The 17,478-nt window shown below is 46.2% G+C and overlaps 1 protein-coding gene across 5 annotated transcripts in view; it reads left to right on the top strand.

Annotated features, from left to right (window-relative positions):
• The window catches only part of SLC16A9 (solute carrier family 16 member 9), a 141,729-nt gene that overhangs the window by 119,428 nt on the left and 4,823 nt on the right, over positions 1–17,478 (top strand). For 4 of the 5 annotated variants that reach the window (XM_075612957.1, XM_075612956.1, XM_075612955.1 and 1 more), the window contains 2 exons: positions 2,280–2,423; positions 12,900–12,995. In XM_075612957.1, coding sequence (XP_075469072.1) covers positions 2,280–2,423; positions 12,900–12,995 — 240 coding nt within the window. The remainder of the gene's footprint in view (positions 1–2,279; positions 2,424–12,899; positions 12,996–17,478) is intronic. The other variant, XM_075612958.1, reaches the window with a different exon arrangement.

The raw sequence follows: 17,478 nt of genomic DNA, 5'->3' as shown, positions 1-17,478 counted from the left end.
TCTAAGCAGTGCTACTCTATAAAACTCCCTCTAGCAAAGCCTAGTAAATATGGACTTTTATGACCTATTTGATTGAATAGGCTGAAGATTTCTTCCGGCAGTAGACAATGTCTTACAGAGTAGCCCCGCTTAGTGAATAGAGCACTATTCGGAGGAGTGATAGGCAGTGCAGCATATAATTTTGATGGTGAAATAATGTTTATATTTTACAAACAAGCCACCTATAATTTTCTCAAAGCACTTTGATGTTTTTATTTACTTAGTATTGAGAAAGCAGAAGGTCAAAGATTTTTTGTTTTGTAACGAAAATGTTTTGAAGTGAAACTTCTCTGCAGGCACCAAATCCGTTTTCCAGGAGACAGAAGTAGTTTATGGAAGTCACGTCAGTGCTGGCAGATGAGGCCAACACTTACCCCCATGCCCACAGTCTTCCGCGGCCATCAGTAGAAACGCTGAGGCGTCCAGCGCTGACTGAGGCCATTAGTAGAAGCGCTGAGGCGTCCATCTCTGCGCATACATCAGCGGCGCCGTCTGCCATCACATACACATAATCACACCGGCAGCAGTCAATGCATGCACAGAGGCTCCACCACAGCCAGCGAGAGACGTTCCCCTCCACGCATGTGCAGAGGCTCTGACCACAGCTAGCGAGAGACGTCCCCCTCCACGCATGTGCAGAGGCTCTGATTTGCGCATGCGCAGAAGAATACCAAGGCCGGTCTCCGGCGCGCATGCACAGAGGCCTCTGGAGCTCGGCAGCCATCAGCGCCATACACACAGACACACACACACTGTGCCACACCCTGTCACACACACTGTGTCAGACAGACACACAGTCACACACACACACTGTCACACACACACTGTCACACACACACACACAAGGAATTCACCGTTGCAAGTAGCTAATACAGGGGCGTGAGGTGGTGCCGAGCACCCGCGTTCTAATCAAATTTATTTCCGCTTTGTCAGTGAAATTGTCTTTTGATTTTTAATTAAAATCACCAACACAAATACAATTTCTGTGACAAAAGACCAAGAAGTTTCACTTAAAATGCGCGTGCTCGTCACACATACAATTTATTTTTTTTAAATGTTTTGGATTTGTAGTCTTTTTTTTGTTGCAAACAACACAAACACAGTTTTATTTTCGGCACATTGCACATGTTGTATTACTACCTGTGATTTATTGTTTTCTGGTCACATATTTCATATTTGTCTCTCCAAATAAAGTAAACATGAACCTCTGTATCTCTCTAAGTTTATGTATTGACTTCCTACATGATATATCATTATGTTCACCATCCTGTTTCTTGCCTTTCGATCTTGGAAGCGAATTTCATCCACTAAGAATCTCACAAGGCACAGGGTGCTCCTGATAATACTTCCCCTCCCCCCCTCCCACTCACCATGCATAAGGACAACCAAAGGGGAATTCCACTGGACACCTGAGAGATCTAGTGCAGGGGAGCACAAACTTTTCACCGTGCGCACTCCTGCCTGCTCTCCTTGGCACCTTGCGACCCGCCCCTCCCCCCCCCCCCCCCCCCACGCGCTCGGCTCCGGCTTCAAATGACGCGCGGGGTCACGTTACCCCGCGTTGTCATTTGATGCCAGGTTACCAGGACGACACGTTGCTGGAAGGTAAGTGTATTATAGAGGCCTCGCGCGGTCCCCCAGCATTTAATTTAAATGTCTGGAGGGAGAGTGCGGAACATCTATAGCTGCCGCTCCCCACCCCCCCAGAAAACCCCCCAGTTTGCACACTGCTGATATAGTGGATGAGAAAGGAGTGTAAAGGGATACTCCCCACTTTCAATATTAGTGGGAGACAAATGTAGCTCATATGTGAGGCCACACAATGCAGAATTTGCCCCAATATTTCACATTAATTCTTTACAGAATTCGACCTGGATTGTCCTCCAGAGATGAATGACGCTATTTTTAGGCCTTGGACCCCCAGGTTACTGAGACACTTGCTGTCCTGTTTTAGTTGCCAGTTTTCTTCCTTGGGTCATCCTCCCAATGAAGTTGCGGCTTTCTAATAGCCTGCAGAACCCAAGCTGCTTTGACGATGATTTAGATTTTCTGAGTAGGAGACACAAAACATACGCAGCTAGAGGGGTAATAGTTCTGTGGGGGGGGGGGGGGGGGACAAGTAATTGGGATTGCTTTTATTTTTTATAAAATGTATTATGCTAAAATCTATTTGTCTCCAATGAAACCATCGCTCAATAAATGTATCAAAATTCTATAAACATCATTTTCCCCCCCACCAGGTCCCCTGTGCAGTGCAAGCGTTTCTTCTTTTGGAGCACGTCCTGTAGCAATCTTCAGCAGTTTTTTGGTGGCTGGAGGACTTATACTGAGCAGCTTTGCACCTAGCCTGTACTTCCTTTTTTTCTCATATGGATTCATGGTTGGTAAGAAACTTTATTACTTGTTTGGGTTCAACGATGCATAAGAAATAAGTCCAAAAAAGACTAAGCAGGATCATATTAATTGGCAATATACTGAAAGCATCTACAAGAAAAAAACATTTTCTCTCTGAAAAAAAAATCAATACCAATAATGCTACACAGAACAGTTATCATGCTAGCAAGAGATTACATAATTAGTGTGGATTAGCATTTAAATACCTAAAGCCACACTCTTGTCATATATATATATATATATATATATATGTATACACACACACACACACACACACACACACACACACACACACACACACACACACACACACACACACACACACATATATACATACACACATACATACATACATACATACATACATACATACATACATACATATATATAGCAGCACACGTTTGGTACAAGGTGGCGAGTAGATTTTTTTGTGTGGCGAGTAGATGTTTTGGTGATTTGTCGACCACTGTGTATATATATATATATATATATACTCACACTCACACTCACACTCACATACACACACATATATTTATCTCCTAGCACTTATTTTGAAGAACAAGAAAAAAAGTAAATGTTTATAAAGCTAGATATAAAGCAATTTCACACAAGGACATGGTATCCAGAGTAATTATAACACCCTGTGAAAACATATTGCTGCAGTTCCACTTTTATCATTCACTTCAGTTTTACTGTTGCAATGGGAAATCACAATGGCTGCTTGCCATGTCCTTACCGGCAGCCAATCAAATAATAAGGACATTGTTATTATTTCTGTGTGTAGCCCTTTTTCTGACGCCTCCCAAAGGGACTTCTGGTCACTGTACACAACCTGCGGCTCCAGGAGATCTGAGCCTCCGCTAGCTGGGAGCCTGGGGTAACTATTCTAGCGCAGCGCCTCCACTTACGTTATGCAAGATTCCCCTGGGCAAGAAACATACCACCACAGTGCGTGCAACCAAGTTTAACTATGCAATCATACCTTATACTCTATATGACATCACACATAACATATTCTTATACTATAATGCTAGTCTTGGCAGCAATACCTAACACCGTTATAACTGCTACGGTCCTTATACTATAGTGGCTCGGCCACACCTCTAGGGAATATTGTCCTGTACAATAGTGGCTCAGCCACGCTCTTATAGAATATTGTCCTTGTATTGTATTACGTGGTATAGGCTCAGTCCTCTAGCCACTCGCTAGTGTCTCTAAAGAGTTTAGCCAAAGGCAGGATCAGCGCCTGATGACCGGTGTTGGTGCACTTGTTGTTACAATATACCTTCCGGTCACGGCGGTGACTGGTACCTCTTCACAAAGGATCCGATGCCTCCGACCCTTGACCTCCAGATGTTGCGGTGTCCAGCCATCTGGTCCCAGATGACTGCAACCGGCCGCAACTCTGTGCTTTGTCCCTAACTAATGTACAGTAGGGTGACAATCACTTCCACTACAGTGCGTCCCTGCATTACAGCAGCCTACTGTGACTCAGGGGATGCTCCTATGGGCCTGAGGGGATAGCTGGCCTATGCAGGCAGGTCACGGACCCCCTGCACTCACACTACCTCCTTCAGCTCCGTCCAGATCTCCTCTGACTAGCGTGGTCTCTCCCCCACGCTTTGCTTTCCTGCTCCCGTCATCCTAGCCTTCTGATTGGTTATTTACATCAGGTGACTGCCCAGGAGCTCATGGGAGTTGTAGTTTCTCCACGGAGCCTCTCTGCCTTAATCTGCACAGACACACAGCTATTGCATCAGCCACTGCCTGCCTGATTCTGCTCTGACACACTGCAACACTGTTGCAGACACTCCACAGGCCTCTCACTGAACAGAGTCAAACACCAACTGAACACACATATGAAATTCCTACCACATCCTTACATACTCCCCCTTGCAGAATCCACGCTTGGGCTACACCTACATAACTATAACAGAATGTTATATAACCAAAAATAACGCAACACAGTACAGTACATCTTACTTATTGCTCTATATTAAATTGCACAGTTCAGTGAACATTACCACTACCGACTGTACTCTGCGGCGAGCCCACTGCTGAGCCTCATAATGGGGTACCCCAAATTGATCATAAGCCATCCTCATTGGAGGTTGACCAGCTCTTTGGCTTCTGCGAATTTGTTCTTCAGCTACCTCCTCTGGAGAGTAGCAATTCCCATTTGGCATTTCCAACTCTGCCTTGAGGGGCTTGATAAGTCTACAAAGTCTCTTTGTGGCACAAAGCACGGGCTCTGTGGATCTAGCGGCTGGCTCATTGGAGTCAGCGTCTCTGTCGTTGGACCAAGGGGCTCTTTACCCGTAGCTCCTTCGGGAGATGCCCCTGCGGCCGGAAGGCCCCTTTGAGAGGTTCCCTCCATAGGATTCTCAGAGGTGGCTTTTATTACATTCTCTGGGCCAACCTCTGTATTTTCATCTTCTCCATCTATTGAAACAGTGGGCACTTCCAATTTGTTGTCCCCTACTTGAGGTATGGGGAGCAGATGATTCCTATGCCATACCTTTACTCGGCCTTTTGAATCCTTGATGCGGTACACCGGGAGGCCAGGCATCTGTGATTCTACCTCATACACCCCATTTCTCCACCTATCAGCCAATTTGTGCTTTCCAGGAATGCCTAAATTACGAAGAAGAACAGCATCCCCCGGGCGAATTTCTTTATGCCTCACCTTGTGGTCATAGCGTCTTTTGTTGCTTGCATTTAATTGCGCTGCCATCTTTTCCGCCAATTTATAGGCCTGCTGTAGACTGTTTTGTAGTCTTTGTACATATCGGAAATGCGTCCTGTTGGATACCCCATCGGTAGATATCCGCAGTCGCACATCCACGGGCAGTCTAGCTTCCCTTCCAAACATCAAGAAGTATGGAGTATTCCCTTTAGACTCGTGGCGAGTACAGTTATATGCATGCACCAGTGTCTCCACATGCTTGCTCCACTCCGTCTTCTGAGAGCCTGTTAGTGTTCCCAGCATGTCAAGAGGGGCGGTTGAACCGTTCAGGCATAGCATCTCCTTCTGGGTGGTACGAGGTCGTTCGTGACTTAGCTATATTTAGCAACTTCAGCAGTTCTCTAATGAGAGTGCTCTCGAAATCTCGGCCTTGATCCGAATGTAGCTGGTTCGGTAATCCATAATGAATGAAGTATTTTTCCCATAATACTCTAGCCACAGTCACCGCTCGTTGATCTTTGGTGGGGTATGCTTGGGCGTATCTTGTGTACTGGTCCGTAATCACTAGTACATTACCAATGCCCCGGGAGTCTGGCTCGATGCATAAGAAGTCCATGCACACCAAATCCATGGGGCCGGAGCATTTCAAATGTGCCATGGGGACAGCCCGAGTGGGGAGAGTCTTCCTCTGTATGCAGCAGGTACACTGTCGGCAATGCAATTCCATGGATTCTCTCATCTTCGGCCAGTAGAATCGGTCCCGAAGTAACCCGAATGTTTTGTCGACACCCAGATGGTCATGATCAGCGTGTAGGGCCCTGAGGACCATATTCCGCAGAATCTTGGGCAGGAATAGCTGTCGCCGGTCGGGATGATTATGGTAGGGTATGAACTGATACAGGAGGCAATTGTCCAGTTCGAATTTCCCGAACTCGTTCAACAAGAGTTTCACCAATTCTCTGGGGGCTTGCTTAAGAATAGAGGGGTTTCCTTGCTGCAGGGCTTGGCGAGCTAATTCTACCACTGGGTCTTGAATTTGATGCTGCACTAGCTCGTTCCAGGAGATAATTTTGTCTTCCGTAAGGTTCATTCCCTCCAAGCCTCGGTAGGCCCGAGGGACAGCACGGGATTGCCACCCTAATGAGTCGGCTACTCTTAGCTCCGAGAATGCGACCTGATCGTCGACTACTGCGGCTATGGAACATAGAGCACGTATACCAGGCCCCGGAATTTCTTCCGACACCTCCTCATCCAGGACAGGCTGGAGCCCCGGTCTTCATGACAAAGCATCAGCCCCTACGTTGGTGGGCCCTGGTTTATACTTGAGGTTGAAATGGTAGTTGGCCAGCGCCGCCAACCACCGATGACCTGTCGCATCTAATTTGGCGGACGTGTTAATGTACGTTATTGGATTATTGTTTGTCTGGACTTCGAACTGTACCCCATACAAGTAATCGTGTAACTTGTCCACTACTGCCCATTTGAGGGCTAGGAACTCCAGCTTGTGGACAGGATAGTTCTGTTCACTTGGGGTCAAGCTTCGACTCGCATACGCCACGGGGCGGAGCCCTGTATCATGTTTCTGGTGCAACACTGCTCCCAGTCCACTAAAACTGGCATCCACGTGTAGCGCGTATTCGCGGTCAGGATCGGCATAGGCCAGTACTGGGGCCTGCGTTAGACTGGCTTTCAGTTTCAAGAACGCTTGTTCACAAGCAAAGGTCCATTTCTCTCCAAAGGGCGTTTGCGCCGTGATGTTTTTCCTGCCCGTATCCTCAGGATAGATCTTTAAAAGGTTATTCAGGAGCTTAGCTTTGCTTGAGTAGCCCTCCACGAAGCGCCGGTAGTAGCCACAGAACCCCAGGAAGGATCGGAGTTCTTGGACGTTACTGGGCCTGGGCCAATTCACTACGGCCTCTATCTTCTCTGGGTCGGTGGATATCCCTTAAGCTGATACAATGTGGCCCACGTAAGTCACGGATGTGCGGCAAAATTTACATTTATCCAGGGACAGTTTGAGTCCCTCCTTCTGAAGTCGATCCAACACCTTCATTAGCCGCTTCTCGTGCTCCTCCAATGTTTTCCCGAACACTATAATGTCATCCAAGTACACTAAGCATTCTTGCGGGTTCATATCTCCCAGGGTCTGTTCCATTAACCTCTGAAAGGTGGCAGGGGCCCCGCAGATCCCTTGTGGCATGCGGGTGAACTGGTAGAACCCTAGCGGACAGATGAAGGCTGTTCTCTCCTGGTCTTCCAGATCCATGGGCACTTGATAGTATCCCGACCTCAAATCTAGTACACTGAACCATTTACTTCCCGTCAAGACGTTCAGAAGGTCCTCAATGGGTGGGAGGGTATACTGATCAGGTACCGTACGATTGTTCAGTGTTCTATAGTCTACGCATAGACGTACCGTCCCATTCTTCTTGCGGACCACCACGATGGGAGAGGCGTACGGACTGCGTGATCCTTGAACGATACCAGCTTTCTCCATTTCGGCTAGTAATCTCCGCACCTCTTCCACGTCTCGGGGAGCTATGCGGCGGGAACACTCCCGGAACGGGCGGTGTCATTCTTCCAAATGGTGTGGCGGGCGCTGCGACTGCACCCCACATCCATATCACTCGTGGAGAACACTTCTCGTCGTTCTCCTAGCTTGGTCTGCAGTCTTTTTCTCCAGTCCTCCGTTAGTGGCGAATCTCCGAAGTCAAATGCCAACAGGGGAGTTACTGCATGGGTGGTGGCCGCCGGCCGTTCCTCTACGGCCTTCTGTTCAGGTATCACGGGATAGATTCTACCCAGAGGCTGCCGACGATCAATGCACATGGGGTACGAGGAGATGTTCTGCACATATACCCAGGTTCTGTTCGGAATTTTCCCCGGCCATTTCTTCACTGAAGCTAATATTTTGTAGCCAAGCAGCTGATCATCCCGTGTCGTGCTCTCCAATGAGAATAGCTGATCCTCCGGACGTCTATCTGGATAGTGGCAGGCCGCGATCATCATTCTCCCTTCCCCGGGAGGGATCTGGGTCACGCCCCACTCTTGACTGTACAGCATTCCATGCTCCTCTTCAGTTGCGATTTTACCACAAGCCTCTTGTAGTGCCGGACACGTAGCGAGAGCCAGCAACGGGGCTTCGCTCGCTTCTTGTAAGTACATGCGGATCACCGATTGCACAATGTCGGTGTTGGTTCCCATGATTATCGGGGCACTGGGGTGGTCTTGTGGTTTTGGACACACTAAGGCTTCCACTTCCATGGGGTGGTGCTTACCGGTGTTCAGCTGGGGAATGTCCAGATGTACCTTCACCACTCCATCGATGGGGTAATCTTCGTGACTCAACCCTCTCAACCGTAAAGAGTCAGCAGATAACAGCAGCAGCCGGTGTAAGTGTTGATCGTAGAAGGGCCGATACACTATGATCACCTGAGACCCCGTATCCATCAACGCAGAAGCATAGATGCCTTCAATCACTACCCGGACGATGGCGGCTGGTCCGATCCGATTACTCGTCGAAGGCTGGGTTACGGCTCCGCCGTCCTGGGGAGTACACAGCATGGATTTGGCCGGTCGAGACGCCGTTTTCCGTAGGGAGGGGCAGCGCGCCCGAAGATGCCCCATCTTTCCACAAGCATAACACCGGAGTTGACTGAGGTAGGCATCATCTCGGATGGGTGGCGAGTTTCGTCCCGACACAGGGCACTCCTGGGCAGCTGTCGGCGCCTCCGAGTCCTCCTTGTCGGGGTCCCCACTCTCGGACGTCTCGGCTTTAGCTTCCGACCTTTTGGTGTCCTTGTTCCCACTCGACACCTTCCTCCCTGGGGTTAAGTAACGCCCCAGCAGCACAGTCTCATGTGGTTGGACCCGGTCCATTAGGTCATTAAACGCCAAGGCTTGTCCGGGTACGAGGCAGCCGCTGACACGTACGGACACCGGATGCAGTGGCAGGAGCCCCCTCAGTAGCTGGGTGGTGCGCAGTATGTCGGCATCCACCTTCGGCACCACCCTCTTCCTCACGAGAATCCACAGATCCAGATGCAGACGTCTAAGGAAGTCGGACACCATTTCTCCCTCTTTCTGAGCCAGAGCATGGAACTTGGCCATCAGGGCATAGGCATCCACAGGGACCCCATAGGTCTTGGTAAGGCAGTAAATGAGGCCCGTCGCATCAGCGTCCGGGTGATTGTCCCGATAGCAGTGCACCATGTGGGACGCTGGGGGTCGCAGACATTCAACGATACGCTGCCTCCGGATGGCATCGGTGCAGGACCATTCAGGAAGTACCTGTTCCGTGTGATCCAGCCACTCTTCAAATCCAACTTCTCCCAGGGGCGTGGGTTTGTCACCTGAAAATGCCTTTAACTTCCGGTATTGGTGGGCCTGTGTGGAGTGGTGGATGGCTTCTGCAAGCATAGGGATAGAGGCATTATCCAGCAGGCTACCCCCTGCTGGGGAGTAGGCGTCTAGTCTTGACATACTGATTCTTCTTAATGCAGGCCTCATGGCGGAGGGGGTGAACGAAGTGCCTAGGCCCATTGCAGCAGGCCATCGAGGGTTCAAACTGTTCTCAGGGGTGCGGTCAGTGCTGCTAGTGACGGCGCCTAACGAGCCGGGATATCCCCTCAGTGGTGTGGACGCAGCCAGTGACTAGGTGGAATCCACTTGCACTATTGGACAGTGTATGCCGGGAGCCTCGGGTAGCAATAGTACTAAGGGCAGGGCTTTGGGGCATATGTCCTGTTCAGTGACATATAGTATTTTGCGCCAAATCTGTTCCAGGTCGTAATAGTGATCTTGCACTCAGGCAGTGTCCATGAGCGGGAGTTTCCTGACATGGTCAGTCACGGTGCCTAGGGAGAGGATGGCGGGAACATGTCCCAGGCCAAAAGCACGTGTCAGGGGAATTTCATGCCGCTGGGCCCACTTGCGCACCTCGGGCTGCAAGGGCACAAACATGATGAAAAAAAAACTTGTTGCACAATTGAGAAAAATATATGGGGCACCCCAGGTCTAAGCTCTCAGCAGCGCCTCCAAATGTAGCCCTTTTTCTGACGCCTCCCAAAGGGACTACTGGTCACTGTACACAACCTGCGGCTGCAGGAGATCTGAGCCTCCGCTAGCTGGGAGCCTGGGGTAACTATTCTAGCGCAGCGCCTCCACTTACGTTATGCAAGATTCCCCTGGGCAAGAAACATACCACCACAGTGCGTGCAACCAAGTTTTACTATGCAATCATACCTTATACTCTATATGACATCACACATAACATATTCTTATACTATAATGCTAGTCTTGGCAGCAATATCTAACACCGTTATAACTGCTACGGTCCTTATACTATACTGGCTCGGCCACACCTCTAGGGAATATTGTCCTGTACAATAGTGGCTCAGCCACGCTCTTATAGAGTATTGTCCTTGTATTGTATTACGTGGTATAGGCTCTGTCCTCTAGCCACTCGCTAGTGTCCCTAAAGATTTTAGCCTAAGGCGGGATCAGTGCCTGATGACCGGTGTTGGTGCACTTGTTGTTACAATATACCTTCCGGTCACGGCGGTGACCGGTACCTCTTCACAAAGGATCCGATGCCTCCGACCCTTGACCTCCAGATGTCGCGGTGTCCAGCCGTCTGATCCCAGATGACTGCTACCGCCCGCAACTCTGTGCTTTGTCCCTAACTAATGTATAGTAGGGTGACAATCACTTCCACTACAGTGCGTCCCTGCATTACAGCAGCCTACTGTGACTCAGGGGATGCTCCTATGGGCCTGAGGGGATAGCTGGCCTATGCAGGCGTTTCACAGACCCCCTGCACTCACACTACCTCCTTCAGCTCCGTTCAGATCTCCTCTGACTAGCGTGGTCTCTCCCCCACGCTTCCCTTTCCTGCTCCCGTCATCCTAGCCTTCTGATTGATTCTTTACATCAGGTGACTGCCCAGGAGCTCATGGAAGTTGTAGTTTCTCCACGGAGCCTCTCTGCCTTAACCTGCACAGACACACAGCTATTGCATCAGCCACTGCCTGTCTGACTCTGCTCTGACACACTGCAACACTGTTGCAGACACTCCACAGGCCTCTCACTGAACAGAGTCAAACACCAACTGAACACACATATGAGGTTCCTACCACATCCTTACATGTGTGAAATAAAACACTAGCATTATGCAATTCTGATCTTACTTCAATTGCGTTTTATCTGTGAGGCTATGGCACAGAAAAAGACAGGGTTATGAAGTTACTTGCGGGGTGTAGGATTCAGGTCTCCCTGGGACATAGTGTGTTGGGAGCGCGCTGAGGCGCGCTCCTGCTCTGCCTCGCCTGCTGAAAATGGGGCTTTTCCTGTCCTTGCAGGCAAGGCAGTGAGCGCGCTCAGGGGGCGGGGCGGGGGTGGAGCGGGGGCGTGCCAGGAGGCGGAGCGGGAGGCGGGGCATTGGATGGGAGCAGTCACGTTACCGCTCCTCCGCTTTCCCGAGCGGCAAATTTAAAAACTGCCTGTCTCGGGGAAGTTTCTCAGCCTCCGCACGCATCAGCGCGCATGCGGAGGGAGAAACTATAGCCGCGCTGATTACAGATGCAGGGGCTTTGTGCATCTGTTCAGCGCGGCTCAGCCCGCCTCAGTGACGCTGATTGCACTATGTCCTAGGCCTCAGCGTTTTACCTTCAGCGTGAGATTTAGCTCATGCTGCGTAAAACTGAGAGACAGAACCCTAATGCACGAGGCTGGCAAATAGGAGCAGATATTTACTGCAACTGCAATAATAATGTATGTGAGTAAACATTATGTATATGTGCATGGATAATAAATAAACTAGGCGTGGAGTAGTGGTAAAGGTATCAGTTTTTATTATACAAGCTTGTGAGTTTGATAACCGCACCTGTAATAATAAGGTTACTAAATATTATTATTAATAATAATATTAATCATGATGATTTTTAATTTTAATGATACCATTATGATTATTTATTGATATAGGATTAAAAACAAAGACATTCACATTGAAAGTAACACTTTTACATGGAAACCATTAAATATATATTTTCTCATTACAAATTCAGCTTAAGTTAAATGAAAATAGCCGCTGGTTATTAAATGCATCTTTCTTGTTTGTTTGCTCTTGAAATGTCTTCAATCTTTTTTTACTCCGCTCTTCATTATAGCTAAAAGTAGGGTGTAAGCATCTTGATAACAAATATCAACTCTTACTGTACATAGTTACATAGTAGAGGAGGTTGACAAGAAGACGCATATCCATCTCTAAGTTACTTCTCACTGTTTGGGGATTTAAATCGACGTCTATTAGTGTCAATTTATCCATGTAATTGGTACTATTATTTTAGATTAAATGATTACAAAACAATTGATTGCATATCCCAATAAGCTATTTTAAATCATCTCGATCAGTTTTGAAATAAATAAATAAAATGAATGTAATGAAAATATTTGGATATGTAAAAGATTAATATCTTAAATTGTGGGGAGAGAGAGCGAGAGAAAAAGAGAGAAAAAGAGAGAGAGAAAAAGAAAAAAGCCAGGTACTAAAATGTCACGTTTTCTGTCCCCAGTCCCAGTACAAAATAACATTATATAAAAAGTTGAAAGACAATCTGCCAATGTTTTTATACAATATAAAGTTTAATTTTGAGTTCTGAGCCACAGAGATTTCTGCTGGTATAATTAAGTAAATAAGCACTATGATAATGTTATGATAAGACTTCCTCGTATGCATTTTGCTAATACAGTAGCAATGTTTTTTTCTTCTTCATGTTTTTAGGCTTTGGATGTGGCTTATTATACACGGCAACCGTGACTGTTACTTGTCAGTATTTTGAAAAACGCAGAGGACTTGCTCTTGGTATCATTTCAACAGGTCAGATACTTGTAACAGTGTGTGTTAGTCATTAAAGTGTGATAGTGCTTATCCGGCATTAACGCATAGAAACTCCCATTCAAGTCAATGGAAATTTTTCTATGATAGTGCCAGATCAGCACTATGTTCATTTAATGATAAAATTGCGTGTATGTGTGTATGTGTGTGTGTGCGTGCGTGCGTGCGTGCGTGCGTGTGCGTGCGTGATTTGTTTCTTCTTCTGCCATTCAACATTAATAAAATAAAGAGAGAAAAAAGGAAAGAAAAAACTGACAATCTTGAACAATGAAAAATATTACAAATGATAGACAATGTTTTTACAGTGGTTTGTACTTCTCATTTTATTTCATGCAGCTACAATCTATACCAGTAAAGATTCAGACCTATGTAGGACCAAAGTGACAGTAAACGTTTTCACAATGTTTTTTTAATGAGGATGTTTCCTCTACCTCTTCCTCCTCTACCTCTTCCTCCTCTACCTCTTCCTCCTCTACCTCTTCCTCCTCTACCTCTTCCTCCTCTAACTCTTCCTCCTCTAACTCTTCCTCCTCTAACTCTTCCTCCTCTAACTCTTCCTCCTCTAACTCTTCCTCCTCTACCTCTTCCTCCTCTACCTCTTCCTCCTCTACCTCTTCCTCATTGTGAGAAACACAGATCTGATGTAAACATGCAGTATCTCCTCTTATAAATAGAAGTAATAGGTTCAGGAAATTTGCAGCGGACTTTAAACATAATTACATACTAAAACTGACTCTATTTTAGAAATTTGTATTTAGAAAATAAAAAAAAGTGGTGATTACTGGTTTAGGTTTTATTACATTCAGTGATATATACGTTATACTTCTGATCGCATATAAATTAAACTGATAACAATGGGGAAGATACCTGCTCAGCTGTATGCTGCTATGGTCAATAGAGGGCGCTATCTGGGGTAAACAATCTCAAACACTACACAACAGGATCCTAATGTGATGCACTCTAAGACCAACCTCTAATTATAATAAAATAACTTTTAATATTACACTTAATATAAACAAACAAAATGATATTGCAGCATAAGGAAGATTCAAATCTACTAAAAAATATACTTGAGCGATGACCTAAAGTGCTAATTAGACAATAGATTAATAATTCATATAGGGTGGGTAGCTGCCTGAAATCCTAAACTGGTGATCACATGGAGTGTCTATATGAAAACACCCTATCTGATGTGACAACCGTTGTGTGAATAACAAGAAAAAGTAAGAAAATATCTGTGAATCTTTGAGTGTGTGAGAAAAGCGATGTGTCAATAGGATGTGGCCAGACAATTATAGACTATGCTGAGATAGTCAGCGTGTCTCAATGTGCCAGAACAGAGTGAGCTGAATGTGATGGCAGATAACCAAATCTCCCCTGTTGTAGATAAATTGCTAGAGAGTTGCATTTGTGGCATCTGTTATAATATAGTATATACCAGCTGATATACCCGGCATTGCCCGGGATAGAATCTTCCCGCTCCACCTCTCTCTCCGCTCACCCCCTATCTCCGCTCCCCCTCTCTCGCTCTCTGCTCTCCCTCTCTCTCTCTCTCCCCATTGCCCCCTCTTCCCCCCTTCCCCTTTCGCCCCCGTTGACAGCAATCAGGACCCCCCCTCCCCCTGCACATGAATGCTTTTCTGATGAGGCCAGTCTCTCTCCCCTCCGACGCTGTCTCCGCTGTGGGTCTTTGCCTCGTGTCTCTCCCGATAGGAATGGCACTCTGCTCCCCGCAGTGCTGTGGCATCACAATTTCCCGGTCACGTCGGCTCCCTCCTTCCTCTGTTCACTGTTCCCAGCAAGCCTTAATAAAAAAGTAATAAAAACCTACTGTGATATTTAGTAACATCAGATCTTTTAATTGAATACTAATGAGGTGAGTGTTTGGTATTTCTAATATGATTATGGCTGAAATACTTTACAGTGTTTCAATGCACACTAGGTCATTATTGAATTCAAAGGAAGCCACAACGGTGGAACATATGTTGGGCAGGCTAAGCGTCACCACCTAGTGCGCTGGCTATATCGGAGAGGTCTGTTGCCTTCTCTCAGTTAGAGTTTTTCGGAGCCTTCTAAAGGAAGCACAACACTCTGACTACTCTCCTATTTGTCATGGTTCTGAGTACAAGACACATACTTTGTGATCTTGAAATAGCTGTTCTGCTAAACATAACAGACCTCTAGGTTCATTTACCTTTGAACCCGTTGGTCTGGTACATATGTGTGTGTATATATCCGTATACTAGCATTAGCTGGCTCAACAAATATATTATTCTGAGCACACACACTACATTAAGCTATACTCTCCATTTAGGTGTAGTCCTCAAACTATATAGAACTGTATTGGTATACTGTAACTACCACTGTTAGTATAATTATATAGCAGTGGGACATTCTAAAATAGTTATTCCTAGCATACACTGTTAGTTCGAATTAGGCATACAGTTACCTCCTCCGTTTTTTAATTTATTTTAATCACTTTGGTTCACGTTAGCTTTTTGCTGCAATAAATATATTTTAATCATTTATTAATAAATAGTAATTTTTAACATAGGTATAGGTGTTCTCTTGTGCGGCTATTAGGGAGCTTTCTTTCTTTTCTTTGCTTATCATTATTGAATTCAAACATATAGAAATTTAAATTTGCATATTATTATGTATAGGATGAGGGAAGCTTCATACTGATAACGGGGTAAACAGGTAATATTTATATGTGATAAGTGGAAAAAGTTTTATAAGTTTGATAATACTGTAAATCCAAAATAGATGGTACAGTTGATCAATGTGAGCACACGTATCCATATCTAATAATACGTTTAAAGTGTACAGTATGTAATCCATAAAATTCGTTTCAATGTCCCGCGTCACGTGGGCCAATAGGAAGCCTCACTGAATGACGTCACTGCTTCCTTTTGACCCATTACGGAGTGGCTACTGGCATCCCCTTCGGAGGGTCTGGGTCTCCGGAAGCAGGGAGACCCCATGAGCTGAAATTAATGGGGTTCAGTTCCGTAGACCCTCAGCTTCAAATCTCTGTTAAAAAAAAGCAGTGCTTGGATTGCAGCTGGTCTGTCCTGAACGTTCATGACGTAGATGCTCGAATATCGGTATGTGCATCACGAGGGGGGACACTATAGGACCATATTCAGTCATCTATGTCATCGAGGGGGTTGGACAGGACATTTTAATGATTTAAATGTCCTATCCAACCCACTTGATGATGTAGATGACCGAATATGGTCCTATAGTGTTCCCCCTCATGACGTTGAAGCCCATATTCCCCAGGACATACTTGAAAATGAGAGGTAACTCTCAATGTATTACTTCCTGGTAAAATATTTTATAAATAAATAAATAAAAATAAATATTCAAGCATCTAAGTCATCAAGGGGCAGGATAGACAACGGCAATCCAAGCGCTGCTTTTTCTTAACAGGTTTTAAGTAGGGGATCTCCAGAGCTGAACCCAGCAGCCGTTAGTTGGTGGCTACTCCGGCCAATAGGAAGCCGTGACGTCATCCGGTGAGGTTTCCTACTGACCTGCGTGACACAGGAGCATTAAACATGCAGAATATACCCGAACTCCTTGCTGAGGTCTGTATCTCGGGATGGAGGGGGTCCCCGGAGCTGAAATTAGTGGGGTTCAGTTCCGTAGACCCCTTGCTTCAAGCCTATGTTAAGAATAATAATAAAAAGCCCATGCATTGCTCCTTTAAGAGCTGCTATGGGGGACACGGGGAGAGACCTCTTCTCTCTTGGACTCCTCTGCTCAGCTCTTACAGACTTGCTGGCCCGTTAGTATTAATGCTGTGGGAGTCTTGCTTTAATCCTCCCAGGCCGCAAAAGGTACTGTTTTCCTGGGCCGTAGATGATCCAGTGATTTTGGTGTTTTGGTCGGCGGTGCCGAGGACAGCAGGTCTGGCTGCATCTGTATATGTTTGAATTCAATAATGACCTAGTGCTTATTCAAACAGTGTAAAGTATTTTAGCCATAATCCTACTAGAAGTACAGAAAACTTACCTCATACATATTCAATTAAAAAATCTGATGTTACTAAATATCACAGTAGGATTTTATTTCTATTTTATTAGGGCTTCCATGCATGTTTTGGGGTATTACCCCTTCTCAAGCTGGAATAGCAAAAACGGTTGCAGTACTCTCAATGCATTTAATAATCAGACTTTTGAGATTACAGCGCTTAGCGAGGTTACCGTGGCAACAATATGCTTACATGGCCGACAACATGCAAGGTTTGCCCATCCCGAAGAAGCTCTGACAAGTGGAAGCGCGTCGGGTATCACTGACGGAAGACGTTGTGATGTCATTAGCGTGACCCAGTAACGGATCTAACAGAGTGTGCGGCTGTATTATACCAAATGCCATGATTGTAACTCTGTAGCAGATTATCTACAATGGGAAATTTGGATAGCTGCCATCACATTCAGCTCACTCTGTTCTGGCACAT

Source organism: Ascaphus truei, chromosome 8 (genome assembly GCF_040206685.1).
Source record: "Ascaphus truei isolate aAscTru1 chromosome 8, aAscTru1.hap1, whole genome shotgun sequence".
NCBI lineage: Eukaryota > Metazoa > Chordata > Amphibia > Anura > Ascaphidae > Ascaphus > Ascaphus truei.
The sequence above is the reverse complement of the archived record's forward strand: the minus strand, read 5'-3'. Positions and strand labels throughout refer to the sequence as shown.